The 23,948-nt window shown below is 38.4% G+C and overlaps 1 protein-coding gene across 5 annotated transcripts in view; it reads left to right on the top strand.

Annotated features, from left to right (window-relative positions):
• LOC143207934 (klarsicht protein) overlaps positions 1 to 23,511 on the top strand; it is a 229,439-nt gene extending 205,928 nt beyond the window's left edge. For all 5 annotated transcript variants that reach the window (XM_076421862.1, XM_076421860.1, XM_076421859.1 and 2 more), the window contains 2 exons: positions 9,542 to 9,921; positions 14,253 to 23,511. In XM_076421862.1, coding sequence (XP_076277977.1) covers positions 9,542 to 9,921; positions 14,253 to 14,544 — 672 coding nt within the window. In that variant the 3' untranslated portion in view covers positions 14,545 to 23,511. The remainder of the gene's footprint in view (positions 1 to 9,541; positions 9,922 to 14,252) is intronic.
• The last annotated feature ends 437 nt before the right edge of the window (positions 23,512 to 23,948 follow it).

The raw sequence follows: 23,948 nt of genomic DNA, 5'->3' as shown, positions 1-23,948 counted from the left end.
CATTTTTACCTATGAAATTCGAGGGATACATTTTTACTTCAATATACAAGGTAGTCCATTTCAAGGTGGACCTTCAGTTGTCATGGTATGAGAAGTATTTTGTATGCTGTTCGACTGATATCGATATTTTATGCCAAGGTAATTCTTCAGCTTTTTTTACTCACAGATATCTTTTTTAATAAACACTGAATGAACAAACTAATAGAGACATCTGCATAAATTGACAAATTTACATTAACCACTTCGTTCTTGTCCGTTCCATTGTACTTGTTACGTTGCGACGCCGATACTGTTTGTATAAACGGCCCCTAGACGATCAATATTATCGTCAATAGATGGCACAATACACTCAGTAAAATAAGTCTCCGTACACCCTTTAAAACGGAATAACTTTTTTATGAATGGCTAGAAGAAATTTGAAGACTAGAAGAATTAGTTTAGTCAATGACGTCTAAAAAATATGTTGGAATTGTGGAAAACAATAGTAAAAATTGATTTTTAGCTGGGCCAATGACGAACATTCAAAAGATGTGTTTGGTCAAGTTGTGTAAATTATATCCGCTTCGAAAATTTCATTGAAATTGGTTAATTGGTTTACGAGTTATAAACGACCAACAGTGGTACAGTCCGAAAATCTTTAAAAATTGCTATTTTTACCACTTTTGATCGTTTATAACTTGTAAATCAACTAACCAATTTCAATGCAATTTTCGGAGCGTATATAATTTATACAAGTTTACCAAACACATCTTTGAAATTTTCGTTATTGGCCCAGCTAGAAAAGTCGTAAAAATCAATTTTTACTATTGTTTTTCACAATTCCAACCAAATGCATTTTTTCAACATATTATTTAGACGTCATTTACTAAAGTAATTCCTCTAGCCTTACAGAGAAATTCAAGTCGTTTGGTCTATTCATAAAAAAGATATTCTGCTTTGAAATGTGTGTGATCAGTTTTGCTCCTACCTGTAGATAGATTAAAAATCCGCCTAAAATGCGGCAACCCGACCAGCGGAGGTGTACGTTGTGTACGTCATACAGGCGCGCGGCAGTCACGTTTGAAGTGACAGATACACGCATAAAGAGTACATAAAGAAATTACAATTTGTAGTTCATACAGCTTGAAAATAATACATACGACTTCGAAAAAGAGAAAAAAATATTAGAATATCAAAAAAATGGAAAGAATGACAGTCCACTTGTCGTTTTCTTAAAAAAGGAACAGCAAAATATCATCGGAGAACTTTCAGCATTATAGCATTGGCGTCGGAACTTGCATCCTTTTCGCGGAAAAAACAATTTTTGAAAAAAGGCAGCCTTTTTTAATTTCAGTCTTTAGTTGTTCCATCCATTCGTAGAAAGAAACAAACACAACCAGAAAATCAGCAGTGCCGGCACAACTATTGCCGTTCCATATCTCGGGCCACCCTCGTTTTATCGGTCCAATCGGAATTCCTGCTTCTGTTATCTCGCGACCAGTACCTCTCGAGAAGGGAAGAGTGATTCGAAGGCTACGTAGAGAGCGAGAGAGAGAGAGAGAAGGAGAGAGGGAGAGAACTAAAGACAGAAAAGAAAAGCCGTAATGTGGAACACTTTGTCGAAGCGGCTCGGAGCGGAGCGTTTTCTTCGTTCGCTGCCAGTTAAAGGGTCGTATCGGAAAGAGGAGAGAAAGAAAGATGTAATGTCGAGTGCATGAAATTATCCCCCCGAGTGTTGTAGATCGGCGAAACCGAGAGGCGCCGCGCGGATTGTTCCGTGTCTTGACGGGACTTTGAATACGTTAAAACGAAGTCGCGGAGCAAGCAACGGCTGGAAGAGGCTAGGGTTGCTCCCGGCAGCTTACCTTTTGTTAGGGTAAAAATATCGTGTCGCGAGCCATACGTCTTCCCGACAGGCGAAATAAGCGCGGGGACAATTGGAACTTCCGACGACGACTGTTTGTTCCAGCCGGTTTTTCTCTCCTTTCTGTCGCTGCTGAGTTAGTGCCGAGACTTTGCTAATTCACTCATTTTGCCGATACTGCCTTTATAATCGATGAAGACACTTGTCAAGTTATTTCTTGGGAAACGTACACTGCGATTCGAAAGTTTGGGATCACTTCTTGTGATCACATTCTTGTGATTCAGCGTTCTCTTCAAATAAGTTTAATTACGTCAATTTTAAAGTGTCTGCTTTTTATTTAAAAACAGGTCGGTAAAGGCGGTAAATGTTTAAAAAATTCCCTGCTATGAGAACATTGCATTTGTTTCCAACAATTACAAAATAAATGGTGAAAAGAACATTTTTCAAATTACATTTTTACATTTATAATTTAACGAAAAGTGACGCTTTTGTTTATACGTCTGTAAAATCAACAATTTTTAAGATATCGAAAGATCCTTTGAGATTCGTTCATAGATCACTAAAGGCTACACATATTCGAATTTGAATAAAATTCGAAACAGTACTCCAGAAAGTGTCCGATTCTTAAGAAAGGATCCTTAAAGAAAATCCCCCAGGTCGTCCTCGAATGCATTAAAAGCTAGGACAAACCCGGGTAACCTGGACGCAGGTTTAATAACAAACAATGTGCAAAAAGTGGAACTGCTGCAAACTCATCGATTCAGATGTTTATCAAGAATTCTAAATCGGAGAAAAGAACCGTGGAAACGAAGGGCGCCTGCAGAGCAGTTATTCTAATCGCGTAGCAGAAAAAATGAGCAACGTTGACGTGGAAATATCGTCTGGTTGGGCGGTCCACGTTTTCCCCGGCGAAGGAGCGCTAGGCCAGACCAATCGGAAGTCCTGATAACAAACCTGCCACCTGCTTCACCTCGAGCTACTTCTCTCCTTAAGTCCATAAAGCGGAGAACCCGGCGCAAGCCGGTCTTGCCAAGAGATTTACTTTATATGCAAATGAAAGACGGATATGTTGGGAATAGGGGGATGCGATGGCGTTTAACCGAAACACGATATCGACAAGTGTCATCTGTCAAACGTACCCTCTAATCTGACCCCTTCCTACCCTCTACGTTGGGTCCTTCCGGGAAACTCAGCCAATGGCGTCATTACTTCTACGACTTCATAAATACTGCCTTTATAATCGACGAAGATACTTGTAAAGTCATTTCTGGGTAAATATACAGTGCGATTTAAAAGTTTCATATCACTTCTTGTTCATTGCTCTTCATCATTGCTCGCGGTTTAGGAAAGGAAATCATTACTTACAAAACGACCTGACACATTTCCCTTCATAAACCACTGACAGTGAAGTACACTTTAATGGAGATATTTCGTATAAAAATTTAAATATATCTTCAAATATTGATTTCCTGAAACCCAAATGTCATTAAAGTTTACTTGAATTCAATGTAGTTCAGCAAATATTTATGTAATAATTTCTTCAAGACTTCAAGATAGCACCATTCCTGGTATAAATGTGGGTACGACCGTACTCTTAAAAGTTCCCTTTTATGGTTATGTGTTTCCACGGTTCCCAATGCGGACATATTGTCAGTCGGAAATATAAGTTCACAAACAAGCGGGACGAACAATCTTATAATACTAGTAAAGTACAACATGAAGTTACACTATTATTATGAATTTTATTATGCAAGAATGTTCAGATATAATAAACAATTTCATTAACGTGTCGTTAATAATCTAGAAGTCGATACAACATGTTGATTGCACTCATAAAAACATTACAAAAATGTAGAATCAATATTTTCGTTCCTTCATGTTCCCTGATAGGGGTGAAGACAAAAGTGTCGGACCTCTACTGGCCACTTCTACTCCTATTCACTTGTATGAGCAACCCCAGGAAATTCATTAAAACAGACTTCTGGACCAAACATGTGGCTAATGTGACGTAGAGTCCAAAACACATAAAATTAAAATAAAAAGAAAACGATAAAATACAATTCGCGATATAATAAAAGAGATGTTGATTACGTTAATAAGAACATTACAAAAATGTAAAATCAATTTTTTCGTTGCTTCATGTTTTTTAAGATTAGATTTACGGAGCAGTAAAAATGACGATTTCATATTACTTTATGAAAATAACAAGAAACGTGTCTATCCAAAATTTTAGCTATTCTTATTTGTAAAGTATACCCAAAGAAATAAATTTGTTGAATAATTCCTCATAGATGCATCTTTACAATCTCAAGAAATTTGAATTAAAAATATTAGAACCCCGTCAATTTGGCGGGTCCTGTAAATAAGGGTTGTTAATAGAGGTGAATGCAAAAATATCTGACTTTTCTACTAAGCACTTGCACTCGAATTTACCAGCATAAGCGCCCGCGGGAACATCGAATTCAATCCAGCGAGAAAGCCACGAAAAAATCGTGCTGCACATTTTTGCCGTGGTTTCTCCCATCTATCCTCGAATTTGCGCTAGGAGTCGGTCTCCGCGTGTTTCCCGAAAAATTCTGCGCACGTCGATCAGCGTAGGTGCACAAATAGCCGGTAAATCGGCAACTGCTCGGACGAAGAAAGAACGGCTCGGAACAACGGTCGGGCAAACATTCCGCATCGAGGTTTTTACAGTGGTCCGGGTCGACCGGAAGTGCTAATCAACCGGTTGTCTCATAGCTTCTAGCCCACGTAGAGGGCTCGGCTGGTCGACAACGGTGTATCTCGCTACGACCGGTCAGCGGACCGATCCACGGCTGATATTAAATTTGTATTTTTACGCTGATTCCACGGCCCATTCCCGTACGTGAGTCGAAAGGGAATCGTTCGGGCGATTAACGATCCGAGCTCCCTGGGGAGGCGGTTGCCAGCCAGCAGCACACATCGGCTCTCGGATGGCGACTCCTGTGTGATCCTAAAACTCGCACCTAGACCTCTATCTCTCTTCGCCTCGCTGCGCACCCTTACGTGACCCGCTAATATTTTATTTAACGGCCATCAAAATTTATGGATTTCTCGCGGCCACGATCAAGCGCCACCTCCGGACCGAATTTAATGTCCGATCCTACGGAAGCTCCTACCGATCGCGTTACAACTGCTCGAAACAATGCTGGGGGTTGATTAAACATGTAGGCGACTAGTCGTTTTGTGACCGATAGAATGGGAAGAGTGTCTCGGGGCGATTCTTGGCTGGTTTTTTTAAATTGCGGATGGCACGGCCAGTGTGAGCAACATATCTTTGTTAATTGGATGTTAGTACAAACAGAGCAATATTAGGAGTTTCCTGATCTGCGGAATATGATTTCAGTGTTACTTCTGCGCTTGAGCAGAAAACTACCCTTATAGCTACCTTGGGGTGAGTTTCAAAGAGGTGGACACTTTGCTACTTGAGTTATTACAAATAGCACGGTCAGAGTGGATTGAGATGGATGTTGCGTACTGATCAAATTGTTCAACACGTGGACAACATTCGTAGCTTTGTTAATTAGATGTTAGTACAAACACAGCAGTATTAGGAGTTTCCTGATCTGTGAAATATGATTTTGGTGTTATTTCTACGCTACGTTAGAAAACTACCCTACTTAATACCTTTGCTATTTGATTTATAAAAGTTATAAATAACAAGTTGTAAAAACAAAATAAAAAGTTTTACATCAATTGGAAGACACTAATAATTTTAATGTAGTGGAAATAATATATCAATACTGTATGTTAAAAGATTTTTAACTTGTTTTAAATTGCACCTACCAGTTTTTGTCGCAAGTCTAATTATAAATAAATATTCACATTTTTCTTTATATTAGTCCACTTATGATTTAGATTCACCTAAACATTCTCCGCCACGGGGATGCTGGGTTACCACATCACCAGCAATTTTACCATTCACTTTTGTATCTTGCCCTTTAGGCTATCACATTATTTTCATTCCTGTCGCCAAGTCCTAATTATACGTCACGATCGAATTAGACCGTTCTAATTATAAGACCGGGACGAAATGATTTGTATACCCAGTATACATAGTCTTTTGATTATTTAATTCCCAGAATGCTCGAAGTGTCAATTCATTCATACAAATTGTTATTTATTGTGCAAGAGAGAACGAAATACTTTGTTTACATGTTGGAAAGTTAATTTAAATCACCGGAATATATTCTCCCACTTTTCCAAATAAATAATTACCATCATTTCTAACAGAGAAAGAAGTAATATGATAGATTTTGCTGATTTTCTATAAAACAATTCGTAACAGAGCCTGTGCACGAAAAATCCATTCTTTAACCATGTGATGAGTTATACAAACATGTGAATAGTTGCAAACAATAATACTTCATACAAAAATGATAAGAATTCTGTGCAGCTGGGCTTACATTTAAAAATGAACTGTTAAAACCGACAACTTATGTAAGTGATTCTAGTATTTAAATTAATCACATAAATAATATTAAAAGTTTGTTGCGTCAAGGCATATCAATTTCTATTACGTATAGACAGAAATGATTTTAATCAAGTCGGCGGCAAAAGGCATTTTCACTGAAACTCACGTGAATTTCATATGCGCCAGCTTGATATTTAATTGAAATCAACCTACTCTCCGAACCTAGCAAAATCACCTATGGCTGATAGCAGCGCGGAGTGCGTGTTACAGGACGCGCGCGGACCGAAAATAAGGAATTCTCGCAGTTTTCTTCTACGTGATTGGTCCTCCGGGCAATGTGGATTCTGACTCGACTCACTTCGTACCTACTATCCGTTATACAAGAGTGTACCGACTTATATATAGGTTAGGTTGAAGGTTGCTACTTGGTATGCGGATCGCGCTTTTCATTACCGGAGGTTCTCCTTCTTCTCCGTCTCCGGCGCTGCAACAGCCTAAACCAACCCTCTCTTCCTTCTCATCCCTCTTCTCGACTCGCCTTCTCCACCTCCCGTTTCCACCCTCAGCCCTCTGCCCTAAGCTTCTTGGTCTCGTTGCTTCGTTCTCTTCTCTCAGATCCTCCCAGCACCACTTTTTTACTATTACCACTGCTGTCTGATATCAGCGTTTCGTGTCGTGGCCTTCTGTCCTTTTTTCCATCCTGTGCTTCTATTTTTTGTCCCTTTGCGTCCCTTTTTTTTCCATTCCGGAAACAAGTTCATATCAAACCCGAAACGGTTACGTGACGCTGCTATTGGTCGCGGGGAATCATTGTTTCGGATCTGTTCCGAACAATGTTGAAACAATTCGAATTGTTTCGGAATAACATTTGTTTTACCTTTCGACTGTTGCGCTCTCTAGCTTAAAGCCGCAAGTGTTTTGCTACGCGATAGTAGTATTATATGATAATCGTTGTGTGGTTAGTTAATATAATTCACAATTTAATTATTGCTGCTGCTGCAGTTTGATAAAAGGGTTGATGTAGTGTAATAATTAACATCTATGGCGGCGCAAATGCTATACACACTTTTGGAAGTCAAAGGATTAAGGCAGGAATTTCTTCCCCGCCGTCGCTGCACGACCCCCACCATTAACTTTCTGGTCTCCCACTCTTCAACACCACTAGTAGTCAGACTCACCAGATTAAGACTTGTGTCCACACTCTACCTTCCTCTTCCACGACGCTATTCCCCCACGCTTCTGTTGATTGTGGCCCGGTCACATGACGCGTTTCGTCACTGTCACGTGACTCATCTGATACTGGCAGAGAGAGGGTAATTTTTTCCCCTCAATTCGTGCTCTCCTCCCCTTATCTGGCGACTGTGCTCCTAATAATATGTGAAAAAAACTACTGCTTCATAAATACTGAAATGTCGATAATTTTAATAAATGTTATGGAACAAAATACATATAGAGATTGTTTTCCCCCGCATACACGACCATTCGTTATCGCGTGAGTCTTAAAATCAAAACGCGTTATAGAGGGCAGAATTGTGACTTGTATCCTTCATAAGATTTATCGTTTCACGCACCCCAAAAAAGAAAAGATATATTTGAACCCCGATACTAGTATGTCAAGGCCAAAGCCTCCAAAAAATTTAGATTAATGGACACATTAGAAATATGAAAAATATGGGAGAGATGGTGACACACATTTTTGTGTCGTTGAGTAGTACTTATTATTAAGTGTTTTGTAGTTATTAACATTAACCAAATTACTTTGATTCTGTTAGAATTTTTAAAGGTTTATGCATTATGCCTATTAGGCAGACAACGTGTTAAAAGTGGTTAATGTATTGACAAAAAGAGCGAATTTGGATAAAAGTGGTTTTATAATTCTAATACGAGTGTGTTTCTTTCTCGGTGGGCCTAATAATGTAAAGATTACTTTCAAAAAATTCATAAATATATTAAAGAAATGCTCTGATTCATGTCACGCGTTCGCCCCTGTACTGTCTGCTTCTTTTCTTTCACTCGCCCTCTTCGTCGCCCCCTTCCTTCCGTATAATCGTCTTATATGCCTTCCTGTTGCCCGCCGGCTATGAGCAACACTGGATTACGCAATATTCGATATCGTATTCTCTCGGGCTGTATTTATACCTATCAGCATCCCGCGATCTAATCAGCGGCGCGGCTTAAGTACACCCTTTCGGGATTTTCTCGGTAATCGATCGCCGTGAAGTCTTCAAGGCAGCCACGATTTAAGGCGAACGGAAATGCGACCATTTTGGTAATTGAATTGCGAGAATACTGCACTCCGCGGTAATATGAAATGCGTTTTATTGATACAGCGTTCTACAACGACTGATACAGCGACTTTTACAATAAATCCTGTTCCATGAACGCTATCTTATAATTATATAGGGTGTCCCAAAAATGTTGTACTTGAGCGTATATTAAATACGAAAATGGGTGCTGTAGTTATATTAAACAAATATGGTGTAAGAGTTATTGATATGTTAATGAGCTACAATAATAGACAGATGATTTATTATTCAACTAACTGTGATATTCAAATTTTGATAATCCTGTATCATTCACGCCCACGTACGTGTTAGGGAAAATATTAATAAAACGATACATTCTTTCGTCTGGTTACCAAATATAAAATAATAAACTGTCTAACATTATATAAAAATTATAAAGAAATGGAAGTAGCATGGTAAAGAATTAAACACTTTTTAATTTATCTGCTGCTGCAGATGGCGATAGGCATTGCCGAAAAAATATTCTCAATTCATGGGGATGATTAAATCAGAGTCTAATCTTCTCGTTCTATATCAATGTTTTTTTTTATATGACGAGTTTTATGATTGCATTATCCTTTCTCGTTGACAATAGGTTTGCCAACAAAAGTGGCGGGTTCTAATATTTTTAATTTACGATTATTGCACAGACGAGGAATTATTCAAGAAATTTATTTCTTAGGGAAGGATAAAAGAAATGCCCAAATATTGCGACGTATTGCGGCGAAAAAGGACAACGTGACAACACATTTTTGCTATTTTCATAAAATAATGTAAAGTATGGTCGCACGGCCATTTCCGCATGGTAGATATGAATATTTGTTCTTAATTTTGGTAACTATGATTACCCCCCAGGGATAGTATGTTTTGCAATGGATTTGCTTCCATCGCACTGCTCTCGGAAGAATCGAAAACAGACAGCGGAGACTAGTGATGCGAACGGTCGAATTGATCAAAGCGTTGATGTTCTTGTTGCAGAACGAGACAGTGCTGAAAGACACGACCACAGAGGAGGTGAGCAGTGGGACGGCATCGAAATTCGGTGACGCGTCGCCGGCCAGTCTGACACAGGAAGGCGGCTCGCTCTCGGACAGCGGGATCTCCGACAGCGGAAGCGAACAAGAGTTGAGTGAACGGGAGCGACGGCTGGCAGCCCTTCGTCGGCTGACCCGTAGCCTGGAGAGCCAATTGGCCCCGGGTAGCGAAGTGCTCACCGATCTCTGGAAAAGAGTCGAAGACGCCGAAACGGAGCTTCGAGATCTTCGGAAACAGTGTCGCGAGTTGATCGTACGCACCGCGGCGAGCGTTGAAGCGCGGGCCTCGAAGAGGACGGCCAGTCAGATTCATCATTTCGCTGAGTGAGTATCCTCTTTAATTGATTACATTGATTGAAAATTGATTACAGAATGTCAGATTAGTAGGTGCCAGAGTTCGGTCAGACCTCACGGTCATTTGAAAAACGTATACTGACCTTGTTTCTTTTTGTACTTTCGTAATATCAAAACAAAAGTACGGCATTCCATTAAAAAAATGCGAAGTGACCTTGGAGTGGCCTTGAAAAAAATGATGATAAACATTTTGTTTTGTAATAGAGACATTCTACATAGAAAATGATGATAAAAGAGCTGAATTCGGGTTTTAAAAAAGTCAGGATGACCTTTTGTATTGAATAAAAATTTTTTTGGAATTTTTATTATTGCATTTTATTCCCATCACAGTACTGAATAACTGTTATTCGAAACTTTTTTTTATCAGATTGGCCTACATGCCTCAAAAATCGGCGCGACTGTTAGGATGAACATCCTGTATATCAAAAGGAATATACAGGGTGTGGCCGGACAAGTGGTACAACCCAGCAGGGAGTGATACTACATGTAAAAATAAGTCGAGAAAAGAGAATAACATTTTTTCGTTTGACGCTTCATTTTCGAGAAAATCGAGTTTAAATTTCCGCCAGGTTCGCGTGCTTTAGTATATGCACAAAGTGGAATTGGTTGATCATGGTCAGACGCGTCAGACGATTCCTATGCAATAGCACGTGTATTCGCTGCATTTTCAAATTCGATTTTCTCGAAAACGAAGCGTCAAACAAAAAAATGTTATTCCTTTTTTTCGACTTATTTTTACATGTAGTATCACCACCTGCTCGGTTGTACCACCCGTCCGGCCACACCCTGTATAAAGAACATTATACTTGTAGAAATGAGATAAAGATTGTCTTTATTAGGACTTGGAGAAAAATTAAGGGTAGAGAAATTAGGACTTGGTTGAGATGATTGGTCCCTCACATATGTAGCACTCCCTCTTCTTTAACCAAATACGTAAGGAATTAAGCTTAGTTTACAATTTAATGTAATTTTAGAATGTGTAGTGAACGACACAAGAAATGCAAAAAATTTCAGGACCTAAGAGAACATTGTATGACCTACGAATTGATAATAGAACTTACAGGGAACGTTTAAGGTGGATGAAAAAAATTGTAGGGCATAGAGACAATTTTCTGGGGTGTATGAATAAAATTGTGGGACCCAAGAGAAGGTTGTAGAACCTACACAAAAATTTAGGACATGTAGGAACACAGTAGGAACCACAGAAAAATTGCAGAACCCAAAAAGACAATTGTGTGTGGGTGACTAATCTTAATTTTTACCTTATTTCAACTTCAACTGGTCTTTATTTGCATTGAAAATAATAACTTTGTATTATTATTTTGCATTCGGGGAGGTATTGTTATTGATGCAAGCAAATGAATTTTATAAACAGTGTGTTTGTTCTATTGATTGTACCGCTGTCAACGTTTACTGATTTACAGTTACATTTCTTCCTTAAAACCAATATCTAAACTAGTATCTGTTAGTACTGTTAACGAGACGTAGAGTAATTTCCGAGGTAAACGCACTGAAACGTAGTTTTTAATTTATTCAGACGTCTGAAGATGCCACGACGTTAGAGGGAATAAAGAACGGTCTCCTCGGCTCGCATTCCATTTGCATAACGTCGAAATGAGAAGCAAAGAATGAAGGCGCCTATTTAGACGTGGGGACAAGAGCTCGTTCGTTCATAGTTCTACTCCCATAACGCGTTCACTCATTTGAATATAAGAAGTTAGCTGTGAATGAACGTTGCATGACGGTGACGAGACTGCCTTACGAAAAGCTACTTCAAAGATACAGGATGCATTGTAATGGGTATAGAAAATTGTTTGTGACTCGATAATTATTTTCTTTTGCTCCTGTTGTGTTTTCCATTCTGAAAGGAACTGCATAGTTGAGATTATAAAATCAATTTTTTTGGGAAAGTGGAACAGCAGTAGCCCATTTCTATGAGTGTACTGATTTAAACTAATTTAATCGTGTACTGTTTCCCTAATATTTTAAATTTTAATAATAAATTAGCAGTATTTTATATTATGTTATTACTTTTCACGTAAAGTACACTTGCTTTTCACAATTCCACTACTTCGGTTGAGCACGTACAAATTAAAGTCTAATTCAGAGATAAAAGCTTCTTAAATACACATCTACATTTAAAATTATTAAGTTCTATATTTTTAAACATTTAGTTCTAATGCAGAGTCTTTAAGGTTTACAAACTTTTGCCAAAGTTCTCATTTGAAAAACTAATTTTCATATTAACATATTATATAAGTTTAATTATATCGATACTGGAAAAATTTACGAGCAATGCGCGTAGCGTGTGTATTCACAAGTCCAGAAAATTGAGATTAGAAACAGAAACGAGGTCTTAAAAGCTGTATTCCCAAACAGCTTCGTTTCGTGACCTCCTGTTTCAATCGCAATTACTCCGAATTCCCATTATCGCCGGGCCACCTTATTTAACTTTGTTTGAAGGATGTTTTTTATAGTCGCATTTAATCACTGCTCGGTGGCGAGCAGTAATAGGTTTAGTTTTCGCGGGCTTGGAATGCTCGCCATATTGCATCATAAAAGAAGTTGTAAAAACTCGTCACCCCCTTTTTTTGCATCGATTTTGTCGCGTTTCCCCCTTCTTCTTTGCCCCCCCCTCGCGTAGCTTCACTTTAATCTCTACGTAAAATGAAAATTTAAAAGAAAATTTGGATGTTTATTTTGGAAGTCAGAGGTAAGTTCAAGGTCGCATTATATTAATGTCTCTGAATGCGTTTCAATGTCAACTAGAGCATGAAAGAGAAAGAAAGTATACATTTACAAGAAAAAATATCGATGACCTTGAAAACTCCTGAAAGAATGACCTTCAGAAAAAAAATAACATTCGCAAAGAATCACTAGACTGCGGCATTTATGACAAAAATGGGCACGCATCATTTAAAGCAGTGGACATGTTAAAAATATTTAAGGACACCACGGTATTAGTTCCAACTTAATAGAATAATTAAAAAAAGAATACAATTATTATTTGGCTCCTGTATCTTGCAATCAATGCGAACATTTCTTATTTTGCATAAAGATCCGCAGTCTAGTCATCACAAATAAAGGAGACATTTAGGTGACTACATTTAGGTGGACCACCCTGTATAATTGTTTGAAAATTTAAAATTTCAAGGCACTTAAAGCAGTATGGATTTGTGTAATGAAGGTCTCAAAATTCTCACCACGATTTCTTGAAATCTCGATATACCTAAAAATATAAAGTAACTTCTTTTGTATCTGGTATTATATGAAGAAGATACGAGTATATTTTATGAGATCATCAACCATTAAAAGTTCTCAGACATGGAGAGACATTGCCAACTTGATTTTCTCTCGAGCTTGCCTTTTACTTATTTCCCATCTGCTTTTCATCCTCTGGGAGCTATAAATTAATTTGCTTGATTACCGGGACAACTTCAAGTTTTCGAGAAACCAGAAGTTTGTGGTACTCTATTCCAGTATTAATTTAATATCTCGAGCGTACGAAACCATTGTAATCATCACCTTCCTCGTAATCAGTATTTCTGGTGTATACAAGGTGTCCTACGTAACTGTTGCTCGGTTTTTTTCTGGTACAAAATTAATTAAGATTTTAGATGGCTACGAACTACAATAGAAGAAATTCAAAACAGAAACTGTATCACCTTCACAAATTCGTGATGACCTTCAGTAGGTCACCTTCATTTGTTAAATGGCACTACATACTTTCTAGTACATAATATTATTGCTTATGTCAAGACGAATTCAACCCTCTCTCTTTTATTCTACAACCTTCTCTTCAGTTCTACAAATTTTCTGTGGTTCCTATTGTGTTCCTAGGCACCCTAAATTTTCATATAGGTTCCACAATCTTCTCTTGGGTTCTGCAATTTTTCTATGGTTCCTACTGTGTTTTTAGGTACCCTAAATTTGTGTGTATATTCTACAACCTGTTCTTGGGTTCTGCAATGTTTTCTGTGGTTCCTACTGTGTTCCTACGTGTCCTATATTTTTGTATGGGTTCTATAACCGTCTTTTGGGTCCCACTATTTTCTTCATACGTCCCAAAAATTTTCCCTATGCTCTAGAATGTCACTTGACTTCCCCTCATATCGTGATCCTTCCATCTAGCGACTCTGTGACAAAACATCCTAAAAACATCCTAAAAACATACGATAGCTTTTATTGGTAAACCCTTTATCACAAATGTAATTTTAGTAGCGACAATTATAAGACGGACTACGTGGGAGTTGGCACACCTAACGATTAATAAGCACGAACTCCTTTCTCTGTCTGCACAGTAAGCGCAAGAAGGCCAGTTTCACTGAGATACTGAAGGAGGGTTCGGAGAGAATCATGAAGATCACGGCGAAGAGCGGGGCTACCGATGCTGGTGACCCCGAGAGCGAGCCAGGGCTGTCGCAGAGTTGGGTCTGGCGCATACTTAGAGCGGCGTTACCCTTCCAGCTGGCCTTGGTCGCCTTGTTCTGCGCCGCGTGTCTCCTCGAACCTCATTGCTGTGAGGCTAGCAACACGTTAAACCTGTCTTTGACACCTCAGCTGCGCTACGTTCGGGGTCCGCCTCCAGTGTGAAACCTGCACCCTGCACAATTGGGTAAACCTTGACAGCATCGCCCGAAGAACTCGAGCGAAGAAACTCGTTCAAACGAACCGATCGATTGCTCCTCAGTCACCGGAAGCGATTCGCACCGGGAGATACGTACCCGGTTCCCTCGATCGTATTCGTGGATGCACGATCACCTGCACTGAGTCAGGTGCACTACACTGTTGCCTCTTGAGCACCAAAGCGCACGATTCTTTTCTCTTGAAGTTCACCTTAAACACTGCCAACATGCTCGTAGTTGTCAGATCTCCGTCCGTTACTTAGAGAAGCGTGAATTTAGATATTTCTTTTTGCGGTTCCATTCGAGGATTTGCATTGCTGCTTTTTGGTTTCAGTTAACAAGTTATGGACCACCAGAATTTCTTCAGTCTGTGCGTGTTGATTCAGTTCTTTTTTAGCAGATTCTTGCGAAAATTTGCGATTTTGTTGTAACGAAGAAGAACATATCTTTTTCATTGAATTTATGTGAGCTGTACATGCATGAGAATCTGCTATTTTCTCGGCTTGATTGTAACGATAAGAATTATCTGTTTCCTTGGTTGATTACTTTTTGCATTCGAAGTAGAAGTGACTGATATTTAAATATGGTGACGATATTGTTTAGATAGAAAGGTTTGACTCTTCAAGATTGCTTTGCAGAACTTCTGTCTGGCAAGTGTCTAACAGAAACAGAAAAAGCTCCATGCATTTTCAGAGAGTAATAAATAACGCTAGTTATTTTCTAAAGATGATAATAAAAGTAGGCAATAGATGTAGTGGAAGTTTTAGAAAAGATTATATTTCTGTGAAACTATGTTCATGCAAGACAGCAACATTTACGCCAGTCTAATACATTATGACTCAAATCGTCCAGAAAATGTTTTATTTCAATCACGAAGAATATAAACTTGTGAACTCGTGTGTTCGATTTGTTATAAAATTGTTCAGAAAATCTTGAACAGTCGATTAGTTTTATCCAAAGTACAATTGTCGATAAATCATCTCTAAAAATAAAGAAGATGCATAACCATATTGTTCACATCACTATAAGTCTCAAGTGGTCCGTAAAGTGTTAGCTGAATCAAATTTGGAAATACGACATCGATACTTTTTACAATTTTTCTCCACACATAAAGTACAAAAATGTCCGTATAATTCCGTAGGATCTTTTACATAGATTTTGCACACACACACACACAACACAAAATAATTTCATAGTTCGGAGCATTGTTGGCTCAACTGATCTCGATCTCGTCGCATCCCCATACTCTCACCTGCGCACTGCCGACAGAATTTTCGAAGGTACGTTGTTTGTCAATTACACAAGCTCAAAAAATGCGACGAGATGGCAAAGTACCTAAAACCTTGAGACTGGCTCCTTTTGGACTGAAATTCACTGAACGAATCGCGTTCTACCGAAACATTGTGCGTTCGCTTGAGACAGCGATAGGAAACCGAAAACCAAAAAAAAAAAGAGAGAAATGAAAACGAGTGACTGAGGCGAGTGACAGAGTCACGATCAACGAGCATTACGTCAAAAAAGAGACTTTCACAGAGAACGCTTTTTTAAATACGTTTTTACCATCGACGAGCAATGAATCGTCGAAACGACAATGGTAAGTATAGTTCGCGTGTGTTCGAAGAACAACTATACCCTTATCTAGTGAACGAGGACGAGCCATAGGAAAAAGATAATTCGATCTTCGAGCGAAGAATAATATCGAAACCTCCTAGGATAACTTGCGAACTCGTTTCGCGCGAGGCGAGAATTTCGAAAGATAAGGTTGACAAAGTATTTATAAAGAGAAAACTTTATCCTCTTCGGCGAATTCGCAACGAAGCTCACTGCGGCATATTTATAACGAGTAATGAGGTTTCGATGCCGTTGCGGTGGGCGGTTTTTGTTATATAGTATAAATATTTATTTATATATATATATAGGATATATGTGGGAGTCTATGAGAAAGAGAAACCGTTCGAGAGGAACTCAATCCTGCCATTTCGAGATTCGTCAACTGGTCAACTGAACTAGAAATCATTATTTTTTCATCTTTTTGCTGTTGAATTCAATTAACTTTTGTCTTTAAAACTGTCAAATTATTCTAATACATTCTTCTATTATCTTATTTTTGTAAGTATTCTCTTTAAAAGGGGAATAAATATATGCATTAAAACTATAAAGTAGAACATTTTGGTTATTAACATAAGGGTTAAATGTAAGAATAAAATTGTTAAATATCCCTGTGATGCAATCAATAGTTTCAATTGTGCTGATAATAACTCATAATAAAAACAGTATTTACCTATTTTTTATTGTATAAGCTTAGACGTAATAAGGTCTGAAAAGGTATTAAAATGAATAATAATTTGAAAAGTAAAGGGAACAGTATTTACACGCTATCGAGTCAGATAATAAATTAATCTCCTGCAAGGAGAGTGAGAAAAGACTGAAAAAGCTCGACAGAATACTTTGATTATGATGAATAGGATACTGTTGCCCAGTCGTCGAATCTCGAGATCAAAATTGAGTACCGTTCATTCGTCTCCTCTTTGTCCTAGGCTCGTACATATATACATGTTGAAACTTATATATGTATACATGTATGTATTATTGTTTGCAATTTAACGTCAAGCGAGAGGTGGCTTTCGACATTCTCTCAGTAGAAGAGAAGCGAACCGGATGAGATGTTCATAGTCCGGCACGTGCGAGTGACGCGCAGGAGCCGCGGTCCCCACGTGTCGTGAACACTCCCGCCTCGGGAACCATAACCACGTTAAATAACAGTAATACCATCGTTTTCTTGTTTTCCCATGATTTTTTTTTATTTTTTGTTTCTTCGAGACGATTGCCGTCTGCGAGAGTAAGGTAGCGCAGAAGGCTACCGGAGCACGGTGGATCATCGTTTGATGGATTCGATGAGGAACGAGTTACAGTACTCGAGAATGGTTGATTTCTTATCGAAGACAATTCGCGCAGAATTGGATGAGATCTTCGTGCAGCTCAAGGTTTCTTGTTGGGTCCCTCCGTCTCGATTTTGACCGAGGAAAAGGCCAGAGGAATCTTGGTTCGCTTGGACACACAAGTTTCTAGCATTTTAACGAGAGTAATAGGTCCAAATACTATACAGATTAAAATGCCAGTGGAATAGTGTTCCAAATCATCCACGAGGGTTGAACCAAAGCGATCCATGAACGTTCTGTTCCGATCAGCTACGATGTTACGGCTTTTTCAAGCAGCTCAAGTTCCTCGCGAATGTCACAGCTTCATCCACACATTGTACACACACATTGTGTTGCATAATATTTATTCTTCATGGTAGACGAGCTTAACGGTGACCATGAACCAGTTCATTCGTCACGTTTACTAACCACGAATAAAAAGGTTGAAAGTTCAATAATATTGTATCAAACGATACATATACGCGATCCTTCGAAGAGGGATGTGCGATAAGCAGGATCCACTGCTGAAAGTTAAGGAGTACTGATCGTCCATCAGGAGGTGGCAGTGATTTCGACGCAGGAGGATCTGCGAGACCCCACTCTTACGCTTAGGCTCTGGCGGAAACGGTCGACATAAGAAGGCCAATAGTGGAATCACGTGGTCCCTACAAGCCTCTCACTGCCGTCTTCCGATGGACAATCAATAGATAGGGGCAAAGGACCCAGTGAAAAGTGAAACGTGTAAAAATGTATATTGCTAGGAGTGTTCCTCTGAACAAAAGATTTCTAAGTGATTTCTAACGAACGTTCGAAGCTAAATAATTAATCGAAGACACTTCGAGAATATTCTCTGTTCTTGGCAATTGAGCAAACAAACTGCGAGAGCTCGAGAATTCGAGAGCACGTCCTTATGAGGAGTGCTGAAGATACACCAGTTTTATACATATTTTCAAAGTCTCTAATTAGCGTGTGAGAAATGCTTCTCTAGAAATATCTTTTATACAGTGAAATGGTACAGCCAAGTTTTTATCAGAGTGTGAATAAACCACATCGTGTTTGGTTGATTTGGTTAGGTGACTGCAGGTATTTGAAAAGTTGTTGAATCTTGATATTATTTTTTAGAAGCCACAACCCTTCAAATGATTTTAAGTTAAAGGATGTGGAAGGTAACTACCTAAAGGTAACTATCAATGTCATCCTTGTTCTTGGACAACAAAGAAAATTGTCACTGTTTCATTGTTGAGTATAAATTATAATTTCAAAGATATATGATCAAATATCTTAATTTAAAAAATAAGCTTATTTAAGTTAGGTTTTTTGTAGTGAATTTTGGTTTACAAGACAAACTGTAATTTTACAACTATGACCCATTATGTTCATTTTTTAGAGAAACACAATATTATGTTTGATGTCCTTTTTAAAAATTCTCAAATACCAGCAGCCCCTTCCGTTTTTGTTGTAACATACGTACTTGTGTAAAGTGTATTGAAGGTTTTCATGTAACTATCAATAATGCTAAATGTCGAACACTGTCACCAGTGTTCGAGCTCTCGAAGAAAATAAATCTTCGATTAGAAAGGTTGTGCACGTATTGAATTAAACATTATTCGAAAGCTTTCGACTCGATCGGTTTTTGTAAGTTTTTTTTTTTTGTTGGCAGTGAAATGTGGTATAGAAGGAAAACGCGGAACGCGTCGAATTTTATTTTTGTATTTGTACCGGAGTCTTATTTTTTATAACGATAACGAATATTCTATTTCACTGTCTTTGAGTTTAGAAATAACAGAAAGATTTCTACTGTAGCTTTTTTAACGATCAACGACAAAAGTGTGCGATTGATGTCGATTTTTTTGCAGTAAAAGATTTAACGAAAGCAAATAAATAACAATTTATTTCAACACGCGTAGCTTTCATATTTGTTAAAGACTCCGAGGGAAATAAAGTGTAGCTAGTGTAAATAACGAGTCGATCGCACGATTAGGTCGAATAGTATATTTTCTAAATACTAAAGGAAACGATTTTCGTAGAGGAAAAAGAAAATCAGAGAAGTCTATTTTGTGAGATATTTTGTGAAAAGAAAAGCTGAAACCTAGATTCTAAGAAGTGTATCCATTCAATTGTAATTGTAGAATTTACACAATTGTTTTGTGCTTCGAAAGTCAAGAGAGATCTGCGTTCTCCAATAAGCAGAGCAACAAAAAGAAGAGCTAATTATCAAATAAAATGAATACTTATCATTACTAGCGAATTGTGAGCATTGCTTATTGAATAACGTAGCAAGAATGCTATAGTCGGATCTAGATTAACTGTGCTGTTCAAAATTAAGGTATCTTTATAACTTGGTCGTAGCATCTACAAAATTTGTCTTTTAAGTGTGGATATTTGCAAATATTTTATATCCACAGCACATTGAACAGCACTAGAGTTCGCGAGTTTTGGCTGAACAAGGAGATTGAGGGATAATCCACTACGTCGTTGACTTTAAGAAACAACGAAGAAACGACTCCAATAATATATATATTTTTTAATTTAAAGACTTTTTTCGCCCATTCAAATATTGCTGTACGTGCTAAAATAATGTATAGAAATATTTTCGTATATGCGCATTGAATGGGCACTGTAAACTATAAAACTTAACAAACCTATACTTCCTTGAATTGAGCTTGAAAAGCGGAGTTCGAGGAGGGACAAAGTGAAAGTCGATTTTCCCTGAATACTGTATAAATAATCATATTAATATTAATTACACCATAGGAAAAAAAAGGAAATAAATATACAAATATGTGAAAAAAAGTAAATAGGTAAGGAGGGTATAAAGGTAAGGCACAGGCTGGCTGTAGCAGTGTCTATAATGGTCCTGTTCAGTGAAAATTCCCGAACTTAAGCTAGATCCTACGATACAGTGTTCCAAGGAAGAGAGAAAGAGCGGAGGTGAGGTGTTAGTGGAACACCAGAGTTAGTTAGAGGGTTTAGAATTTGGCACGATGCTTACTGTGTAAGCGGTTTACACGTTTGACGAGTATGTTGTTGCGTTTAGCGTGATAGCCTCTATCGGGGATGCTTTAGCAGATTTCGCAGGGCCGGTAGCATAAACCGCCTGAAGTAACAGGACGCGACGATTCCGCAGACTTATGTTCCGTATTTCTGAGGGGAGTTCGCGCGTTCAAAGATGGCGACGCCCAGTGTCGCAAGATCAGGGGAATTTAGTCGACTCGAGGGGAACAAGTGACTCCCTCTCTGCCAGTACCGGATTAAACGCGTCACGCGACCGGGCCGTAGCTAGAACGTGACTAGCGTCGTAGAAGGGGAAGAGTAGAGTGGAAGACAAGTCTCAATCTGGCGACACTGGCGACGCCATAGGTGTATCATATTCAGACATCGAAGCTTGACGAAAGGTCACCGATAGCTTGAACACAAGCAAGTGTAGAGGTCAAGCAAGTCGACTTGATCCGAGAAAGAGAAGAAAGATATCCGTAACGATTACAATAAAAAATGTCTTCGTTGGATACGAAGGGAGGGGGAAATCGCGGCGGATAAGAGACGAGTATATTTCGCTCATGACCTTGGCGATTCGAAGAATATACAATCCACGCGCGAAGGAGATACAAAACGTTGGGTGTGATCACCCTTCGCACTGTACTTACGTGTTCTTGGTCGCAACGACAAACAGGCTCGATGCATTACACGTACACGCTCTAGAACACACACGCATCCACGGAGTGTGAAACTTGAGAATCGATTGTATTCCCTGCATAATGTTCTTTTTTCTTTTGTAACTCGTTCCGAATTGCACGGACTTCATTGAGGTCTGTGGAACAATGACTGTACAGAGTTCCGTTGAAGAGAGAACTTGAAGAGATTCGGAAATGAAACAGTTTTTGTCGTGGGGTTCTTGCTCGCTTAGTTTTGTGATTAATTTTGTTTCATTTTAATTTAGGTCTACGTTACGATGAAACAATCTTCTCGCTGTCACGTGGCTTCATCCTTCAGAGCAGGCCTGTTCAACTTCTTCACCACCAATCAATCTGTTCCCCCACTTCTGGCGGTACGACCGCCTTCACTTTAGCTGTGTAAAGAAGTGGGGGCTTCGGTTTGCGGGCCGTAAGTTGGACAGACCTGTTCTATATCAAGCTAACTCGCATGAAGTGTTGGGTAACAGAAGATAGTGATCACGACCATTGTACGACAAAAGCTGTTTCATTTCCGCCAGTTAAATGCTACATTATCATGCACCTCGTGGGATCTGTCGAACGGTGTGTTACGTCAAGTTGAGTGAAATCAAAATAACGATTTACGATATTTGAATACTAACACTGTCTGGCACATTCTGCGACATCCAAGTCCTTGTTCATCGAATTCGCATCGATCGCTGATCCCGTGGAATCGGCGAGTCGGTCCTACGAGTCGACTGAAACACGACGAACACGAGGCCCGCCTCACCTGCCTTATTTACCTATGATAATGTGTATAAAGTACCTGAGAAATCAAAATATTACTTATACGTATACAGTAACGAGGACGACTCCTCGGATCTTTCTTCTTCTTACGTTTTTCTTCTTCTTCTAACATCTCCGTTTCACCCGTTCCATTATCATTGCATTCACGCCTGTAATCGTCGACGATCGTGTCATGCTTGTACAAGCTTGATGTGTCGCGAAACGTATCAAATTGCGTTGCTGTTTAGCAGCTACTTAGATAATACGTTGCATGCGGTTTTCTTAATTTTAACGAAGATTATTGATTCGAAGCGATGCGCGAGACTGTGTGTTGCTTTGTATATCGGGGGAAAAATTTGAAAAACAAAAAAATGGAAAATACAATTTAATCGATATTTTTACAGCGGTCCACGGTTTCTCTCGCTCCCGTAGAAATCGAAAGAAGGTATTGGAAATTGTATGGCTTCGATGCTTTCGAGTATTGATGCAGATTATCTGTACATATTTGTGAAACCGATTTTTGTACGATTTTGCGAGTCGTGTGAAATGAAACTGCGGACCATTTTGCGACGAAGTTATCGAGTGTATACTGTCGAGAGTATGCTGTGTCTACTTAAACAATACAAGCAAAATTAACCCTTTATGAACCGTTTAACCCTCCACATGCTGTGCCGAAGTCACTCAGTTGGTATCCTCATCCGAAATTCGACGGAAGCCTTATATCGGCATAAAACTGTATTAGTGAAATATCTGTCAGAAATGATTCCGGCATAGAGCTCGCTGGAGAGTTAATAGTATTATGAGTCAGTATATGGACTTTTTGTTTGCGAAAATCAAGTATTTCTACGTTGTATTCAGTTGATGGTTTTTGTCTTTGCGATCCATTGGTTCATAGAGGTGTGATCTTTTGGTTGTATGAATAAGATTTTCACTCGAATTTCAGTATACTGTACGTTTTATGTCTTACTTTACACTTGGGCGCCGTAATGCCAGGCACACAAAACTTATGTGCACGATTTTTGGATATTTTCACCTGACTTTTTGTTCTTCCCAGTTTTATTTTGTTCAGTACGACTTCGTCGATTTTTAGCTGTTGATTTGCTCGACAGTTACAGAATGTAAACCATTACTGCGCCGAAGGGATGACTCTACTGTAAGGAAACACGGATCGTATAAAGTAAATTTTGTTTTAGAAAGAAATTATTGTTTATTGTGTCAGCTTTTCAAAGAGAATGAACGTTTGATTAATGGATTTCTTAGAATATAATTTGATAACGTTTGTAAAATTTTATTTTAAGCGATGGTGTTTCCTTACGGTTCTGTTCTGTTTTTCTTTTTAATGTAACTTATCCTTTATTTTACTTGCTCAGACTTGTTCGATTCTGCCATTCACTATGTGCTCCATTTTCGGATGAGCATGAACATTCGTATGAAATTTCATATCATTCAATCATCATCGTTCATGTGTCATCGCATCTGTACTACTTATATTTGAACAGTACCAATAATATTTTTTACGATTACGAAATATTCTAGTGTATTTTGGCACTATCTCGAGAAATAAATTACAGTTTTGGACAACATCCTGTCTTATACTTTCATTTACCTAGTACATCATTCTATGTCATAATAAAACATGTTCTTATGAGTTACCATAATATATGTATATGTACATACACACATACTGTTGTAAGTTTCATTTGCATAGATTTACATTTAAAAAAGATAAAATGAATTAGAATTTACTTAGCATTATATTATAACTTAGCATTATATTGCATTTCAAAAATATTTGGCATGATGCTTTAACCATAAAAATGTTACTTATTTTAGTACAGTTTCTGTACTAGAATTCCACTAATTTTCTGAATGTCATAGTATGTGTTTTTAAACGGTAGCACACATTAACTTATAAATTACAATATATACAATACATATACAAACTAATAGTGAACATGGTAATCGAAGATTATGTTTAAGAAATAATACTTGATATGGCTTAAAAGAATGAATTAACC

This window comes from Lasioglossum baleicum, chromosome 4, assembly GCF_051020765.1.
Source record: "Lasioglossum baleicum chromosome 4, iyLasBale1, whole genome shotgun sequence".
Taxonomy (NCBI): Eukaryota; Metazoa; Arthropoda; class Insecta; order Hymenoptera; family Halictidae; genus Lasioglossum; species Lasioglossum baleicum.
The sequence above is the reverse complement of the archived record's forward strand: the minus strand, read 5'-3'. Positions and strand labels throughout refer to the sequence as shown.